This window comes from Suncus etruscus, chromosome 10, assembly GCF_024139225.1.
Source record: "Suncus etruscus isolate mSunEtr1 chromosome 10, mSunEtr1.pri.cur, whole genome shotgun sequence".
Lineage (NCBI taxonomy): Eukaryota > Metazoa > Chordata > Mammalia > Eulipotyphla > Soricidae > Suncus > Suncus etruscus.
The window spans coordinates 61,479,874-61,498,759 of NC_064857.1; the positions used below are offsets into that span (position 1 = coordinate 61,479,874).

The following is an 18,886-nucleotide window of genomic DNA, read 5'->3' on the forward strand; positions in this document are numbered from 1 at the left end:
CACATGTAAATTTCAGTCAATTACCACAAAAATCAGTTCTACCCATGAGGTTTCTATTTGGGTCTCTAATAGAGGGCCCTGTACAAATACTTTCATATTTTCAGGGCCAAACTCAGAAAGTCAGAAATGTTAGAAAATTCTGACATCAAGAAATGAAACTATACCAGGAAAGACTCTTGTGAAAAAGGCATGATGGAGTCTTGTTTTGATACTCAATGTCCTTCATCCAAATGATACCACTTCTGCTCATAAGGCAATGACAAAGCAAAGTCCCCATCACTAGCCTTGATGCTGATGATCTTGAGAGAATAATTCTACAAGAAGGAACAAATTATGGGGCTATTCTTCAGATCAGAGCACACGCAAAATTTTAATTATATGATTAGACCGCTGAGTCAGATCTTTGAGAAAAACAATTCATTAGACTTTGAAGAAATGCTTGATTTCACCATGATAGTCATGATGCAAGAAATTTCTTTAGGCATTCATGAGCAAACATATCACCTCCAGTGTTTAAATGTGAAAACAATTCACAGGAATGAGGGCTATGCTCAAATTAGATTCTTAGGTCATTCTTCTGAATTTTTTCTTATATTCCTTTTCTGATTATTTTACAGCTCCTCATCCTTATCAGCATTTATACAAACCTAAAAGTATAATTGATTATCATCCTATAAGCAAGAGAGTATATGTCCATCAAGAAATTGGCACTAATGAGAAAAGAGAAGAGAGGATATGGTTCTACAAGTCAAACAGTTTATTTTATGTGATTATTGAAGGGAGTACATTTTGATTAACTAAAATTAAATCTCAAAATATAGAAAGACTTGTTATCAAATGACTTTTTGGGGAATTAAATTAATCTTTTAAAAGTTACTAAGTGATTGGCATGTTCTGGAAGGAGTTTTTTGCTATTAGGGAATTGAGATATTTTTACCAGGAATATTCTTCAGTGGGATCAGATGTGGTAACTTCAATATTATCTGAGTGAACTTTTTTGTGGGGATATGCTCTGATTACAATGACCAACGTGACTGTTTCTTCCCCAAACAAATATCTTCTCTTAGCTATTGCCTCTGGAATTATGCCTCTTGTCATTTGTGCCCTAGGACATCTCTAAGAGCTTTCAGACCTTCCAGAAATCTATTCAATTCTTCATAAATTAGCAAGTTGACTTAATAGCACAAACCATATTTTCTACATGATTTTAAATATCCTGGTACTATGATATGATACATGCATGACAACATGACATACATGACAGAAAGAAAGAAAGAAAGAAAGAAAGAAAGAAAGAAAGAAAGAAAGAAAGAAAGAAAGAAAGAAAGAAAGAAAGAAAGAAAGAAAGAAAGAAAGAAAGAAAGAAGAAAGAAAGAAAGAAAGAAAGAAAGAAAACACAGATTGCATAATAAATATGAACAATTGGAACATATTATTTTCTCTGACACTTATTTTGGTCAATTGTAAATCAATAGATTATAAAATTAAGAGATTTAAAAAAATATTTAAAAGTCCGGGGCCAGAGAGATAGTTTAGCAGGTAAGGTGCTAGTCTTGCATGCCTGGTTTGATACCTGGCTTTACATATGATTGCTCACACCAACAGGAATAATGTCTGAGCATACCTAGGAGTAACTTTTGAATATCACCAGACATGATTCTAAAACAACAAAAAAATGTCCTATGCTTAAAAAGACAGAAAATACTTTTAAGTGATACACAAACTTATACATACACATAGTTTTTGTTCACACTCAGTGGTACTCAGAACTTACTCATGAATCTGAGCTTAGGGATCACTCCTGGCAAGCTTGGGGGATCACATGGAATGCTGAGTATTGGACCTGAGTTGGCAACATGCAAGGCAAACATCCTACCTGCTATACTAATGCTCTGATTCATTAAGTAATTTTTCACTTTCTTCCACATATTAGACAATTATGTACCTCATTATCTTTTTTGTTGAGTCCCCGGTTTAATTCTTCCAGTTGGAATCTCAGTTTCTTCACTTCTCCCTTACTTTGGTCTACCAGGTTATTGGCACGCATCAGCTCTGCTATTTTTGCTTGGTACTGTCTTCTCAGTTTCTGGTAGGCATGTTGGAGATAGAACAGCTCCTTCCAAAATAAAAGAAAGATTCCTTTATTTTTCATTTATTCTGGGAAAAGTCACAATAATGTCAACTTCTGTGGGCAAAGGCAAAAACATGTTAGGAAGAATTCAAACCAGACAACTCTGCAACTTGATCTTTACCTTTCTGTGGTCAAATGTTATGACTTGGGACCGGAGAGATAGCATGGAGGTAAGGCATTTGCCTTTCATGCAGAGAGACGGTGGTTCGAATGCCGGCATCCCATGTGGTCCCCCGTGCCTGCCAGGGGCGATTCTGAGCATAGCGCTCAGGAGTAACCCCTGAGCACTGTCGGGTGTGACCCCCCCAAAAAAAATGTTATGACTTGTTCATACTATAAATTGAAGATCTGTGTGTTGCTAAAATGACTAAAAAACAACACAACTTATTTTTTTGTTGGCAGAATGATCCAATTTGTAGGTAATGCAAGTTTAAAAGATTATATATGGACTTTCCCAAAGAAATAAATCCATAAAAGAATAGACTATGATAAAGTTATAGCAAGAAAAGCACTTCTGGTTGGAGAAATGGTATGATAGAAAGGGTATAAAATCACCCATGTGCTATATTTCTAAGCCTAGGTAAATCAGGGTCATGCATCAAATAATCCAGACCAGGTGTGGGTGAAATATGTGTGGTCTGGCAATAGTCTACCTTGTATTTCCAGCTGCCTGCCAGAAATATAACTTATATTGAATAAAGAGACCACCCCCAGGTGGGTCAGAAAGGACAAATTAAGTACATAAAACAATATAGGATAGCTCATGTTATCCCGAGTCAGTCCCACCCAAGTTTACATGTAAAACAATATCTCTGTGTGGATAAAATCAAGTTGTAAACAGATACAAAGAAACCATGGGTGATCTTTATTTTAGGTAAAATAAGATGTAACCTAACAGAAGGGTATATGACCTGGGTTTCATTCCTGGCTCAACATATGGTTTCCCAAGCATAAGTGGTGTGATCTCTGATATTAGGGTCAGGATTAATCTCTGAGCATACTAGGTGTGGCCCAAACACAAAACAAAAACAAAAACAAAAAAAGGAAAGAAAGGCAAAACAAAAATAACTCATCTACTAAACAAGCAGAAGTAGCGTTAGCAAACTATCAGCTTTTAATTATTTTTTCTAAGCAAAATGTTTTTTGCTGTAGTCCTGCTGTGAATGGTATCCATTGTTACCATGGAAATCTGGCTCAAAATAAAGGTGGGTGGAGGAGAGGACCCATGTAAAGGAGCGGAGTACATCTCACACAAATTGATAAGCGCTCTGATTGATCTGCTTAAACATACTGGATATGGATTGACAACTAACATTAAAACTATTTTCAGTTTAAATATACAACTTGGTCCTAATTAGTTTGTGATGGACTATTAATCAGAATGTCATGGTAGAAAGTACTTTTAAAACTCATAATAATGGAGGCTAGAGAGATAATACAGTAAAGTGCTTGCCCTGGGTTTGATCCCTGACATCTCATATGGTATCCTGAGTAATCAGGAGTAATTCCTGAGATGCAGAGCCAGAAGTAACCCCTCAGCATCATTGGTGTTTGGCTCAAAAATTTTTTAATTAAATTAAATTCAAGGAATTGCAAATAAAATTCATAAAAAAATAAGTTTCTACAAACTATATATGTGGTTTGGGGGCCATACCCTGTTACACTTAGATCTTACTCCTGGTAATGCTCAGAGGACCATTTGTAGTTCTGGGTTTCAAATTGGGGCAAGATACATGAACCTTCAGCCCTGTACTTACTAAAATATTTTGAGAAAGATCTAGATGTTTATTTCATTTCCTAAAATCTGCTCTTATTATTTTGTACTCTGAACAACAATAAAAAATTCATACATTAAAAATGCAGATGAGTTTGTAGACAGTGGACTCCCCTCTGATTGCCAAACTTAAGGTAAACAACCCATGCCTAAAGTGTACATAGCCCTTCTTATATATTATCCCCCTTCCAAAAAATCCTAGTATTTTTTTCATCCCCCAACACTGATCTGATATCTCTCCTTATCTAACCCTCTTTACCCTCAGTTCTTAATTCATCAGGTACCAAGATGGACCTCCTCCCCCAATTACCACCCAACTGCCCTGAGAAAGGATACCCTCTCAGTCCCACATCTTACTTACCAGCAGGAAACTACAACTAACACTTCTGATGACTCATGCTTTGTAGCCCTCCTTCTCACCCTCCCAAATATGGACTGTTACATGCTACAGATTCAGCCCCAGAAGGACTCCAGCCCAAGGACACTACCTAATCTCTTATAGTAGCAAATCATTTCTCAAACACAACAAGACAATGGTGTGTGATGAAAATGTGCCCTAGATTTCACCCTCCACAAGAATATCTCAAAAGACTTAATGGGGAGGCCTATATGTCCTTTATATGTTTAATACCTCTTTGATAGTCCTACCTAGTCTGCTAATTCCCAAATGTAAGATCCTCTTAAATAACTTATTTTTTAATTTCTTTTTTAAATTTCTTTTTAGTTATTTCTTTATATATATATATATGTTTTTCTTTCTTTTTTCTTTATCCTCTTTAACTTCACCTTCCTTGGTTTTGCTTGGTATGAAAATCTACAAAAAGAAGTACTGGCTGGGATAAAAGATCAGGTCAAAACCAGGGTACAGAGATTGTGTAACCTGACATTCTTACCCCCTAATGCACCAGCAATATAATTTGGCACCATTTTTTGCAAAGGCATATAAAAAAGGGGAAAATCTTACGTATAGAAACAATTTCTTATCTACTATTGATAAGAACTCATATTTTTATAATACAGGGCTGCCTCTGACCCTGAGCATGTGTGTTGTGAACCTATCTTAGACTCCGTGTGATTAGACAGCGACCGTCCAACCCAGAACCCTAGATTCTAAATGTGGAACTGACACAGGCCCCAGCAAGGGCACCAGGAACCAAATTCCTCCCTGGGAAATTTCTAATACTACTGTAGCACCAACTTGAACCACTTTTGATATGACATCCTGATATGAGGCAAAGGGAACAACTTGATCTAGAGAGGGTTGCCCTATATCATCACCAAGTCATATGATGAAGACAGTAGACATGTCATCCACTGCTCTATGCAAAAACCAAAAACGCTAACTACAGAAGACTGACTTTGACAAACTGAGTAGAACCTATTGAGGGACCAATAAGAAAGATCCTAGTTTAGGCCTTGGCCTAGGATTCATAAAAAAAAAAAAAAAAAAAAAAAAAAAAACCAAGATCTCTGATTCCAGAAATCTGACAATTTTGACTGAGCAGAACATCTGGAACCATACTGAAAGACTCTATCCCAGGCTTTTCCCAAGGATTTGAGCATAAACCAAGATCACTAACTAGAGAAGACTGAATTTAACAAGAGTGATGAAACAGAACTTCTAGAACTGTAAAGAAAAACTCTCTCCTGGCCTTCGTCCTATTTATGACCTATGCAAATACCAAAATCTCTAGCTACAGAGGCCTGATGTTATCATTCACAACAGAGCGTAAAGTTTCCTGGTACCATAAAAAAGCCCTTGGTGTGAAAATAAGCGTGTATGAAGTCTGTAGGTGTTTCCATGGCAGTATGCTTCAAGGGCAGAGAAACCCTGCATCTCTTAGGCCAAAGGAATTCTCTTTCTAATTTCCCCAATACTCACTGTGCCTTTGAAAAAAAGAAGAGGAAGAAGAGGAAGAAGAAGAAGAAGAAGAAGAAGAAGAAGAAGAAGAAGAAGAAGAAGAAGAAGAAGAAGAAGAAGAAGAAGAAGAAGAAGAAGAAGAAGAAGAAGAAGAAACACAAACCTTTTTATGTGTGTGTGTGTGTGTGTGGTTTTTGGGTCACACCCGGCAGTGCTCAGGGGTTATTCCTGGCTCCAGGCTCAGAAATTGCTCCTGGCAGGCACGGGGGACCATATGGGACATTGGGATTCGAACCAATGACCTCCTGCATGAAAGGCAAATGCCTTACCTCCATGCTATCTCTCCGGCCCCAGAAACACAAACTCTTAAGTAGTTGCTGGTTTGGTTTGGGTTTGGGTTTTTCTGTTTTTTGTTTTTGTTTGTTTGTTTTTTGTTTTTTGCTTTTTGTTTTTTGTAGTTGTTGGTTTTATTTTTTGTTTGTTCTTTTTTTGTATTTTTGTTGCTACTGCTTTGTTGTTTTTTGTTTTTTGTCTTTTTTGTTTTGTTACCTTCTTCTTTTTCTTCTTTCTTCTTCTAAATTGATATTTACAAAACCTAGATGAACTCCTACCAGTTTTTTTTTCTTTCTTCTTTTTTTCTCTTTTCCTTTTTCTTTTCTTATATCTCCAACAGTACCACCTTACTAGAGTCATCTTGCTCAGCCTCATAATTTGAGGGGGGAATGATTGATACTGGAATTGGACAGTCGTATGAACATTTAGTAGAAATGAAAAAAATGATCAGACATGAACACCAAACCCAAGGTCAATGATAACGGAATCGATACCCGATCTACAACAAGCTGTACAAATGGGGACCAGCTGTGCTAGTATTATGAGGGGGGCAGATTAAGGAGGAGAGGTGGGATGCATGCTGGGAACAGTGATGGAGGGAGGACAACACTGGTGGTGGGAATGTCTCTTATCCATTGTCACTATGTGCATTAAATATTAATGTGAAAGATTTGGATTTATAATTCACTTTGGTCACAATAAAAGTTATAAACAATGCAGAGATGACCTAGGCATACAATAGGAAATGAACAATTTTATTTTATTTTCTTTGAACACTAATGTAGATCTCGTGGTCAGAAACTAAGCAAAGACAGGTGGACAAGGAGTGCAGGGTGCAGTCTTAAGTGGGGCCCAGGTACCGGAGTCATCTGCAGATTTCAGAGTTGGAAAATCATACAGCAGTCAGAGTGCAGTGCAGTGTAGGGACAGACGTACAGGTGTGACAGGAGCAGATGGTAAAGGATAGGATTCAGGATGTTGTGAACTGCACTGGTCATCAAGGGGCTGGATGAGTGGCACTGTTCATGGGTAAAGAGGATAGAATTGGACACTGAGTGAGATCAGACCTGTTTACTTGAATTGTGCAATACAATTGAACTTTGTTTTCTTTTCCTTTAAGCACCATGGTTACAAAATTGTTTATGATTGAGTTTCAGTTATACAATGTACACCACCCTTCACTATTTTACATTTCCACCACCACCAATGTCCCCTCCCATCCTTGCCCAGCCCTCCTGGGGAAAGATATTCTCTTTCGTTATCTCTCCACTCTCTCTCTTTCTCTTTCTCTCTCTCCACTTTATTTCTTTTTGCTACTGGTTTTTACTATTGTTAATGAAGAAGTGCCATGCATATAATAGTATTCCCTTTTAGCACCCAATTCTTATCCAGACTGATAATTTCCATCTCTCATTGTCATAGTGGACCCTTCTTTTCCCTAACTGTTCAAGCATCCTACTATAGACTGACTCTCATCTCTATTATCTCTGGGTATTATTACAATAATGTCTTTTATTTTTTTTAAACCTCATAGATAATTGAGACTATTCTGTGTCTATCTCTCTCCCTATGATTTATTTCACTCAGCATAATAGTTTCTATGTTCATCCGTATATAGAAAAATTTTATGACTTCATTTTTCCTGATGGCTGCATAGTATTCCATTGTGTAGATGTACTACTGTTTCTTTAGTGACACATCTGTTGTCAGGCACCTGGGTTGTTTCCAGATCCTGGCTCTTGTACATAGTGCTGTGATAAAAATAGAAAAGCATAAAATAATAAAAAATAAAAAAGGGCTTTTACTCAAACCTTTTGAGTTTTGTAAGCAAGTAATTTCTACAATTCTCAGGAACACATGAGCTTAGGTAAAGATCCATTTTGGCACAAATACCAGGCAGCTGGGAACAAAGTGAGATGAATTAGGTTCCAGAAGTTCAATCCAACCATTGTCCCTTCCCTCATCACATAATCACTGCAGCCCCTGTCCTCATCACAGAGTTTAATTCAATTACTTCCAAATCATATTGAAAACCAAGAGATTACTCCTTTCCTGCAGAAGTCAATTTTCAAATCCTAAATTATATGCCTTATTTAAAATTTTTCTTTAAAAGTATGGAATAGAAAATAGAATTCAATTATTTGTATGACAATAAAAAGATTTGCTAGATATTTCTAAATATTTGTCATAAAAACACTGCAAAGCTTAATGGAAGAGTTCAAACAAATGGAAAAGATAAAGGCTTTGCTTTGGAAAAGATAACCTACCTTATCAGAACTACTTAAACACCTTGGTAATTTTTAGCAAAACTCATTCACATGGTAGATTTGCCTTATAAATTTACTAAGATTGTATTGAATAGTTAATAAACAAATGGTACATGATCATAGTCATAGAGAGAAGAAAGTGGTTTTCTCTGAATCATGAAGTTTTTCTTTCTTTTTATTTATTTTTTTACCGCACCCAGTGGCCTTCAAGGGTTAGTCCTGGCTCAGAGCTCAGAAATCACTCCTGGCAAGTTCTGACAACCATATAAAATGCCAGGGATTAAACCAGGTCCATCCTGGGTCAGTTGTGTGCAAGACAAACACCCTACCACTGTGTTATAGCTCCTGAATCATGAGTCATTCTTGTAAGCAGAGATTCAATACTGGGGACTCAGTGAAACTTCTCAGGCCCAGTACATGGCTGGGTAAAAATAGTCCAAAGCTATTCTCACAATTGTAACTATAGCATCATGACATCAGGCCACTGCATCCAAGACAGACAAGCTTAGGAACTGAAGGTCTGGAACCAGCAACTGGGCTGGACCAGACCTCAAGATTTTTCAGCTTAAAGTCTAGGGATTTGGCAATTAAATATGACAAGTCTTACTCATTCTAGTGACCAGCATAAAAGGTAAATGTAACCTAACAGAAAAATAAAATAAGAGAGGTTTCCTTGGGGACCAGAAGATCTAGAACTTAATTTTCAGCGAAAACTATACCAATAGATATAAATAAATATATACCATTTCCTAGATAATTTACCATCTTGCTCTGGAAATTCATTACAAAATTAAAATTGGGAGACATGATAGGTTAATGAGCAAACATATTTAATCTTATCTGTAGCTCATGTATATTTCCATAAAGACACTTTTATTTCTTTCCCCCTTTTTTGGGTAGGGATCCTCCTTAGCCATGTTCAGGGGACTTAAGAGTCCACATCCAGTGATTTCTGCTCCACTAAGACTTTGGTTCAATTCTAGGACCTCAGGAAGCAACTTGTTTGGCCTTGATGCTGGAGGTAACCAAGGACCACCTCAGGAGTAAGGACTTCTGAGATCAGCATGCAGAACTGCCCTTGGTGATTTCATCATGCCACATGGTGCTAGAGATAGCATAGGGGTCAGTTACATGAAGGCATGCACTATTTTAATTAAGTTAAAATAAATTTCCTTTAAAAAATGATTTCAAAATTTATTTATTTAAATGTTTTGACTTAGTTTGAAGAGCACACCTGGCAATGCTTGGGTACGACTCCTGGATATGATCTGGGTATCATATGTTGTCAGGAATCAAATCTGGGTCTCCCAGGAGCTGGAGTGATTAGTACAGAGAAAAGGATGCTTGCCTTGCCTGCAGCAAACCCAAGTTTGATTCTCAGTATATCACTTGGCTCCTTAAACATCACCAAGTATGATCCCTGAGTATAAGCCAGAAGTACCCTGAATACTACTGGATATGGTACCCCAAATAGAACTAAGCAAACCACTTGAAAAGCCTTTTTGATAGCTCAAAAATCTCATTAGCTATCTTCTTATCCCTAATATAGTAATTTTTACATATAAAAACTATTTTAGAGTGAAAGGGATTAATATTTGCTAAGTACTACCTACATACACTACAGGCTTCAACTTTTTCTCTCTTCAATCTCAGAGGAGTGAGGAAATGTGCTTGGGCTAACAGAGCTGTAAATGACTCTTGTGCATTTTTTCTCATCAAAATGGATCTCATGGCAGGCTTTAATCTTGTTATCAGACTTTATCTTTTGAGACTTTAAAAGTTCTTTTGACACTTTAATCCATTAATTCACCACAACTACCCATTTTACTTTCTGAAGAGATTTCTGATTGAAATTTCAAAACTCTGGCCTTTGCTTCTCTGGACTAATTCCTGTGAAGAGCATTTCCCCTGCCCACCCAGGTTCTTTCTTTGAACACATATTAATCCCACTCATGTGTTTGATGCTGGTATCTGAAAATCTCAATTTCCCTAGTTACTTGGTTTTAGATTTCCAATTAAAAAACATCCAAAGGAATTCCCATTTACACAGTTATTGATTTGCACTCGAAAAGAACATTATGTAGATAGAAAAAATCCACATAGACATTATAAAAGAACTTATTCAAATATATTTTAAAGTAGAAATATGTAAAGCTCTGGTGTGTTACGTGTTTGTGATTAATGGCAGAGAAAGATCTAAATAAAATTAAACATTAAAACTATGCAGTACTACAAGTTATTTGTCTGTGTGTAGTCCTCAGTGCATCTAAAGCTATAAAACTGATGAGTAAATATAACATAATTTACAATTATTTTATAAGTGGGTATGAATATATTGAGCTCAATATAGAATGAATGCATAGGTGCTTGATACAAATATTTTGATAGATATTATATTTTAAATAAATTGATTACCAATAAACAATTTCACAGTAGATATTAAAATTTGTATACAACTTAAAAACTCATGCAGTAGTTTATGTTGTCACATATAAAAATATTACTAACAAGAACTAATTAAAAATATTAATTTTTATATCTTGTATCTCAAATAGTGAGATGCAGATGAGTTTAAATAACATACTGATAGAAATGGAACATATTTGGATAAAATAAAATGATATAAGAAGGGATTATTAAAAATAGATCAGAGGATCTAAAATCATCTATTTGTAGGAAAACAAAGTAACATTTAAAATGTTAAAATACTCTGTTTGTTGATTTTGAAAAAATCAAGTGTTTGCATTTAACCTAGACCTTCCACATACAAGGAATGTGCTTTGTCATTGATCCATATCTTTATTCCATTTGCTGGATTTTTAAATTCATAATAAATGGTAGTTTCTAATTACATTTTAAATATTTATAATAACTATGTATTTACATGTAGAAAACCTAAAATTAAAAATATACTAATCAACTCTATTTTGTGGCAAATAGCACCTAATTTTTGAAATGTTCAGAAAAATTATTAATCCTTCCATAAGTTTATAAGAAAAACAAGAAAATAAGTCAAATTAAAAGAACTGTAAATTAAAGAGATAAAACTATATTTGATATAAAAGAAAATATAAAAAGATAAGGGTTCATATACTTAATCTATAGAACTCTACAGAAATAGAGTTGAGGAGTGAAGACTATGAAAATCTATATGCAAACAAACAGGTGCTTGATACAAATATTTTGATAGAAATTATATTTCAAATAAATTGACTCTACCTATAAACAATTTCACAGTAGATATTAAAATTTGTACACAACTCATGCAGTAGTTTATGTTGTTATATATAAAGATATTACTAATGAGAATTAATTTTTATATCTTGTATATCAAATACTGAGGTGCAGATGAGTTTAAATAACATATGCTGATAGAAATGGAACACATTTGAATAAAATCAAATGATATAATAAGGGAATATTAAAAATATATCTGTGGATCTAAAATCATCTATTTAAAGGAAAATAAAGAAAAAATAGATAAATTTTTAGATTCATAAAGCTTTCAGAAATGAACTTGGATAGTTTGAAAAAAATTATGAATTACAAGTACACAAATCAAAGTAATGGGGGGGGTAGGAATCATAAGAATGAAAGCAAAAGTCCAGATGGCTTTAATAGTGTATTCTTCCAAACTTTTAAATAACTATTTTTCATCTTGTTTAAATTTTTTCCACACACATTTTTTCAGGCCATTGTCACCTAAATCCACAAACCAGAAAGGACTTAATACAAAAAAGAAACTACAGACTGGCACTGATGAACACAAACATAAAAATACTTAAAAAAAATACTGGCAGATTAAATCCAACATCATATTGAGAGAATTAGTCACAGCCATGTGAAATTTATCCCATTGATGCAAGGATGATCCAACACTCAAATCAGCATAATAGCAAAAAGATAAATTTTACTAGAATATATCAATGAAAATGGAAAAAAATGTTGACAAAACTCAAAGCCCATTTATTGACTCCAAAAAATTTAAATAGAAGTTAAAACACAGTTCAGTTGGATAATGACCACATATAATAAGTCCACAGATACAGTTGAACTTGATGATATTTATAGATTTTTGTCAGAATTTATAGCAAAACAAGGATGTGCTTTGCACATCAAAATTTCTCACTTAAAATAACTAGGCCAAAAAGATATTAAAAAAACACACAAATTGGGGAAAATATTTTAACGAAGTAAAATCATTACTATAGGTACACATAGAAAAATCCCCAAACACCAGTAAACTATTAGCAATAATTTAAAAATTTAGCATAGTAACAAGATGCAAAATTATTGCACATAAAATGTATTGCACTTCTATGCACTGTGAATTGGAGGAAAGGAAAGCTATTTAGAATTGCAACGAAAATAAAGTAAGAGAACTTGGGAGAAAAAACGATAATGGAGGTAAAGAGCATATGTACTAAAAATCCATTGTGTCCCTGACTTGGAAAAAAAAATTATAGAAATGCCACTTTTACCTAAAGCAATTTCAGATTCATTGAAACTCCTGCAAGCTCTGAACTGGTATTCCTCAAGGAAATAGAACAAACAAATTCTAATTTATACAAAACCATAAAACAACCCAGATAGCTCAAAGCTATTCTGATGAAGTAGAAGAGGACAAGCACATCAAATACCCTGGTTTCAAATTTTACTGCAAAGTAATAGTAATCAAAACAGTATGGTATTTGGAGAATAATAGCTGCTGAGAAGAAAGAAAGGGAATGTAGGGCCAGGGGGAGGAAGGATATTATATGATATTTCATTTACACAATGGAAGAAATAATATCAGTGCTAAAAAAAAACTGTACAACTGCATACATACTGTCCCTGGAAAATATCTAAATTACACTAGAGTCAAACATTAACTCAAAATGGACTTAATATTACGCCAGAAACCAAAAATTACATACAAGAGAACGAGGCAAAGCAAAACATTCCAGGACTGCAATATTGGAGATGCATTAGAAATTCAATTCTAGGGCCAGAGTGATAGCACAGATAGTAGGGCATTTGCCTTGCAAGTGTTCGACCTGGGTTCAAACCCTAATATCCCATAAGGTCCCCTGAACCTCCCAGGAGCGATTTCTGTGTGCAGAATCAGGAGTAAACCCTGAGCATTGCTGGGTGTGACCCAAAAATCAAAAAAGTAATTCAATTCTAATAAGCAAAGAAAATTAAAGCATTAAAAATTGTGAGACTAAATCAAATCGAAAAACTGTTGTATAGCAAAATAGAGATGAGAGAAAAAAGAGAAGAAGAAAGAGGGAAGAGAAGATGAAAGAGAGAAAAGAGAGAAAATGGCTACCCAGAGGCAAGGCAGGGGAAAATGGGAACAATAGAGGTGGGAAATGTGCCCAGATGAAGGGTATTGTACATTGTATGATTAAAACTCAATCATGCACAGCTTTGCAAATGTGAAAATAAATACAACTTTTAATGAACAACTTGGTGTTTAAGTAAAGTAATTTTGTGGGGCTGGAACAGTGGCGCAAGTGGTAAAGCTTCTGTCTTGTGCTCACTAAACTAGGACGGACCGAGGTTTGATCCCCCAGCATCCCATATGGTCCCCCAGGCCAGAAGCAATTTCTGAGCACATAACCAGGAGTAACCCCTGAGAGTCACCGGGTATGGCCCAAAACCAATAAACAAAACAAACAAATAAATAAAGTAATTTTTAAAATAGGCAATAGGTCACTGTCTCAAATATGGAAGTTCCTGTTGCTGGAGCTGTTCTCAGAGGTCTGCCTACAGGAGCTGTGAAGTGAAGATTTGTAAAACAGAAATCTGTTACACCCAAGACAGCTGATGGTCCTTATGTTTTATTTATATGTCGATCCCAAAGTCTCAGACTTACTCAGTTTCACTGGGACACTCACCACTCCAGGCATTTACCTGCAGTGGGGGAAATTTTTCACTGAAAAACTTATCTTCTCTCTATCCAAAGCAGCATTATTGGCTAGTCAAAATATGAAGTAAGTCCTATGTAGGCTCACAGACTGGGCAATGAAGCCGTGGTTTTTGCATTCAAATCTAACACATCTGTCATTTAAATTGATGAAATGGTGCCATTTGAAACAAAGTGGATAGAACTTGAGGTGATCATGCTAAATGAATTAAATAAGGAAGTGTAATTACCAGGCATTTTAATTCAGATGTGGGATAAAGAGAAACTAAAGCAAAAACTGATTTACAAGTACAGAAAAAAAAACTAGCTGTGAGCTGGTAGCTAAATACTGGCCAAGAAGGTAGATGAACAGGCAGAGTGTCCCTTGACGATGGGTCCAGGAAAGTTCTAAAAACATAGGGAGGAGTTGGACTACATTATCTATACTTTATAGTTTTCAAATCAAATATAAGCTGACCAAAAACAAAAACAGAGGAAATGCCTGAAAATATTCTACCCTTACCTTGCTGGCAGCTTTGCTGAGCTTTGAGTCTATGGATTGATGGTATCAACAACAACCAATTTTCTTTTTCAAAGAAAAATGTTTCCTAATCTTTTCAATTGTTTCCAGTGAATAGCCTATTCCTAGAAAATTGAAATGGATTTTTTTTCAGTAAAATTCTGAAAATTCTTTTTAAAGAAAGTATTGACAGAGACCTGAGTTATAGCACAGTGGGGAGGGTGTTTGTCTTGCCCGTGGCCAACTCAGGTTTGATCCCCCACTTCCCATATAGTCCCCGGAGACTGCCAGGAGTAATACCTGAGTACAGAGCTAGGAGTTAACATCTTAGTGCTTCCAGGTGTGGGTGGTCCAAAAACAAAACAAAACAAAACAAAACAAATAAAATAAAATAAAATAAATAAAATAAAATAAAATAAAAAGTATTGACTTAGGAGCTAAAGAGATAGTCCAGAGCTTAAGACATGGTGAACTTGGGTTCGGTTCCTAGAACTATATTGTTGCATGCACAACAAAAAGTGGTTCCTGAGCACAGAGCCAGGAGTAAGACTTGAGGACCACTGAGTATTAGTGTTCCATCTTCCCCCATAATATCGACTTAAGCATTTTAAATTATGATCATTATCAATTCCTGTTACCCAAATATGCGGCAAATCTCATGCAAATGAAGAACTCACAAATCTCATGCAAATGAAGTATTTTGCATTTTACAAAAATATCATTTATCACCTACCCCTTCCTTAGGATAAATGTCAACTTTGGTATTAGCGCTATATAATAATTCTTACCTCAGAAATTGCAAACTTCCAAGGTGCATGTATTTCAACAGGAACAGATCCAATGTTAGTCATTAACCTATACATGAGAATTCACAACAGATGATAGCTTGAAAACAACATTTTACAGACTTAGGGCTTACAAGAGCTGAGAGACCGACCGTTTATGAGTTTCTGAGAAGCCCATAACTGCATCAATCTACCTACTCTGCTTCTGGAAAGAGAGAGAGGGGGTGGGGGGCAAATTCAGCAAATACTGGAATCCATAAACTCATGAGATTGTCTGATTCAAGTATTTGCTGATCAAATATGCAGAAGACTCACAACTGTGACTTCTCTATACATGAGAGAGACCCTATGACAGCTGGCCAGACCACCTGTCACGTTGGAGTAACCCAGAGGCCTTGAACGTGGCTGCCACGGACAACAATGGAGTCCAGTTTGCAAGTGAACCAATGTACCAAAGCGTTTGTGCCTCCTCTGGCATGGTCCTTCCTGTGAGCTTGTTCCCACTTAACCATTTTTATCGTCCTATTTGAATGAAGTGAACAATTCTGTCTGCTTTAGCTGGTGTCTGACATTCTTTAAGTGCCCCTTTATTGGTGACCACCAAGAAAATTGAAATCAAGTGAAAAAGATAAAATCATATTCATCTAGAGACTGAGTGACACTCAGATATCTGAGTAGTTACAAGAAAACAACAAAACTGTTGTTTGTGCTAGGGATAGAGAGATGCTTCTGTGATCTATTGTTCAAGAGGGCACATTACCTGCCATTCATCTGATCAACCACCTTTCAGAAATTTTCCAGTCTCTTACTGGGTCCTGGGCTGAAGGCACAAACCAGAAACAAGCTCCCTCCCTGGCCCTCTGCCTTCCCTACTGAGATTTTACCAGCTCCTCATCCTATCTGAGGCAATGGAGGAGTAGAAAGTACTTCATTCCTCATCTGGGAGTCACTTCAGAAGACTCTGAGGAGGCATCACCACTTAAGGCTGAGCCAGCTCTTATCTTCCAATCTCCGACCCCATAGGTGGTTAACAATTCAACTGAAGGTGTAATTACAACTTCTTGTAATCTGATCTCTCTTTGTCTCTGTCTCTGCCTCTCTCTCTTTCCGAATCTGCCAGAGAACACCTTCCCCCAGGGAGTATAATCACCACCTTCCACTGAGGGTGGGGCTATATTTTAGTGAACCCCACACTCAATAATTGAGGATCACAGCAAAAAGGTCTCTTTTTGTGAATTGTGAATTGTGAATTGTGAATGCAAGGTACTGTGATAATTGTACTGACAATTTTTTTATTTGATTTTGGGCCTTACTCAGTGGTGCTCTTTTTGTGAATTGTGAATGCAAGGTACTGTGATAATTGTACTGACAATTTTTTTATTTGATTTTGGGCCTTACTCAGTGGTGCTCCTCCATTTATACTCAAGGACCCAAGGATTACTCCTGGTGGGCTTGGGGGAGGGGTTTTACCTGGGATGCTAGAGATTGAACTCAGGTCCTCCACATTCAAGACAAGCACCCTCCCCACTGTATTATCACTCTGTCCCCTGTACTTAAAACTATTTTGCTGTATGATAACCTTAGCTAGTACTGGAACACAACCTCATGACACTATAATATTCAGCCACTTCCAAGAGGGTTCATTTTGTGAAAAAGAACAAAAATATTCACACCTCACTTCCACAGCAAAATCTTATAGAGAGAAGAAAATGAGGCTATCTAAAAATAAATTGCGCTGGTCAGGGTAAAAAATGTTACAAAACAATTAATTAGGTTAGGAAACTTAGATAAGTAATAGTGAAAAATAAGGGTTATTTTTCTCCCCAGGAAGGCTTCCAAATATGTTGTTAGTTTTAGTTCAGGGTAAAGAGGAAGTCAAAATTAAATTTCTTTTCACTGGAATTGGGAAGATATTGCTTAATTTAGCACAGGCAAAAAAGAAAAAAAAAACATGGCCAAAGAGGCCAATTTGTGAAAACAGGAGAAGCAGAAGAAAATATACCTCAAGAAGAGGGGAAAAAAACAGAGCATGTTACTGAACAACTACAGAGGGTAGGGCATTTCCCTTGCATGTGGCTGACCCTGATTTGATCCTTGGCATCCCATAGGGTCCTCCGAGCCAGCAAGGAGTGATTTCTGAGCACAAAGCTAGGAGTAATGCCATGAACACTGCTAGGTGTGCCCCCCACCAAAAAAAAAAAAAAAAGAATAAAAGAAGAGGAAAGAAAATCATTTTTTAAATCTATTCTTCCCTTCTTCCTGCCCAGCTATACTCACTATAAATTCTGTGATTATTAGAAAAAAAAACTGAAGGGCGAGACCCATAGAATGAGTTAAAGGCACAGCAGGACTAAAAGATGAAAATAGCAGTCTCTATGGCATTGGCTGTGAAGTCCTGCATTTTCTAAAGTACACAGCTCGAATTTTATATTGCTTTGATGAAATCTAAGGAACAAAGCTTTAGAAGACACTCTACTTTTTTTTTTTTTCCTTTTTCTTGTTTGTATTTTTGAGCCACACCAGGCGACGCTCAGGGTTACTCTTGGCTATGGGCTCAGAAATTGCTCCTGGCTGGGGGGAACATAATGGACACCATGAGATCGAACTGTCCTAGATCAGCCTCATGAAAGGCAAATGCCCTACCGCTGTGCTATCGCTCTGGCCCCACAAGACACTCTATTCTGTTACACTTAATTTATATGTTTCTAGTGTTTTGCAAATTTATCAATAAAGGATTACAATTCGATAAAATTATCTTTATCTTGCTGATGAGAAATTAGAAAATCAAATCGAGTGAGATTCATTGTGTATTTTTTAAAACTTAAGTATTTTGAATATAACTAATGAGGTAATTGTAATTTTATTTTAATTTTTCCCAGTTTTGTAATTTTTCCCAGTTACTTTTCTAATTGCTTAGTTTTGATTGACTAATATATTGGAAGTTTTAGTTCACATATAAGAGTATCAGTTTTTAATTTGATGGTAATAACATTCTAATCCACTGAATTCTACAAAAATAAAATTATTTTTCTTTTGCTATCCTATGTACTATAAGGAATCTACGAGCAAGGCTTTTATTTTCTCTGTCCTTTCTTCCAATGGATAGTTCACTGATTACCCAACTTTCTTAAAATTTTTATATTTTCAGTTGTATTTCAGACATATAATGACAGTGAATTAGGGCCATTTCCACCACCAGCGTTGACCCTACTTCACCAGAGTTCCCAGCATGAGTCGCTTACCTCCACACTTAGCCCTCTGGTCTTTCATTGTAACGGGTTCTATTTGTGTATAGCTAGTTATAGTTTGGGTCTTTTGATTCTAT

At 36.0% G+C, this 18,886-nt stretch overlaps 1 protein-coding gene across 1 annotated transcript in view; it reads right to left on the reverse strand.

The window, feature by feature from the left end:
* Positions 1 to 212: 212 nt before the first annotated feature.
* CCDC102B (coiled-coil domain containing 102B) overlaps positions 213 to 18,886 on the reverse strand; it is a 217,787-nt gene continuing 199,113 nt past the window's right edge. Inside the window, exons 6-7 of the mRNA XM_049781667.1 lie at positions 1,946 to 2,116; positions 213 to 314 (exon numbers count right to left, since the gene is read on the reverse strand). Coding sequence (XP_049637624.1) covers positions 213 to 314; positions 1,946 to 2,116 — 273 coding nt within the window. The remainder of the gene's footprint in view (positions 315 to 1,945; positions 2,117 to 18,886) is intronic.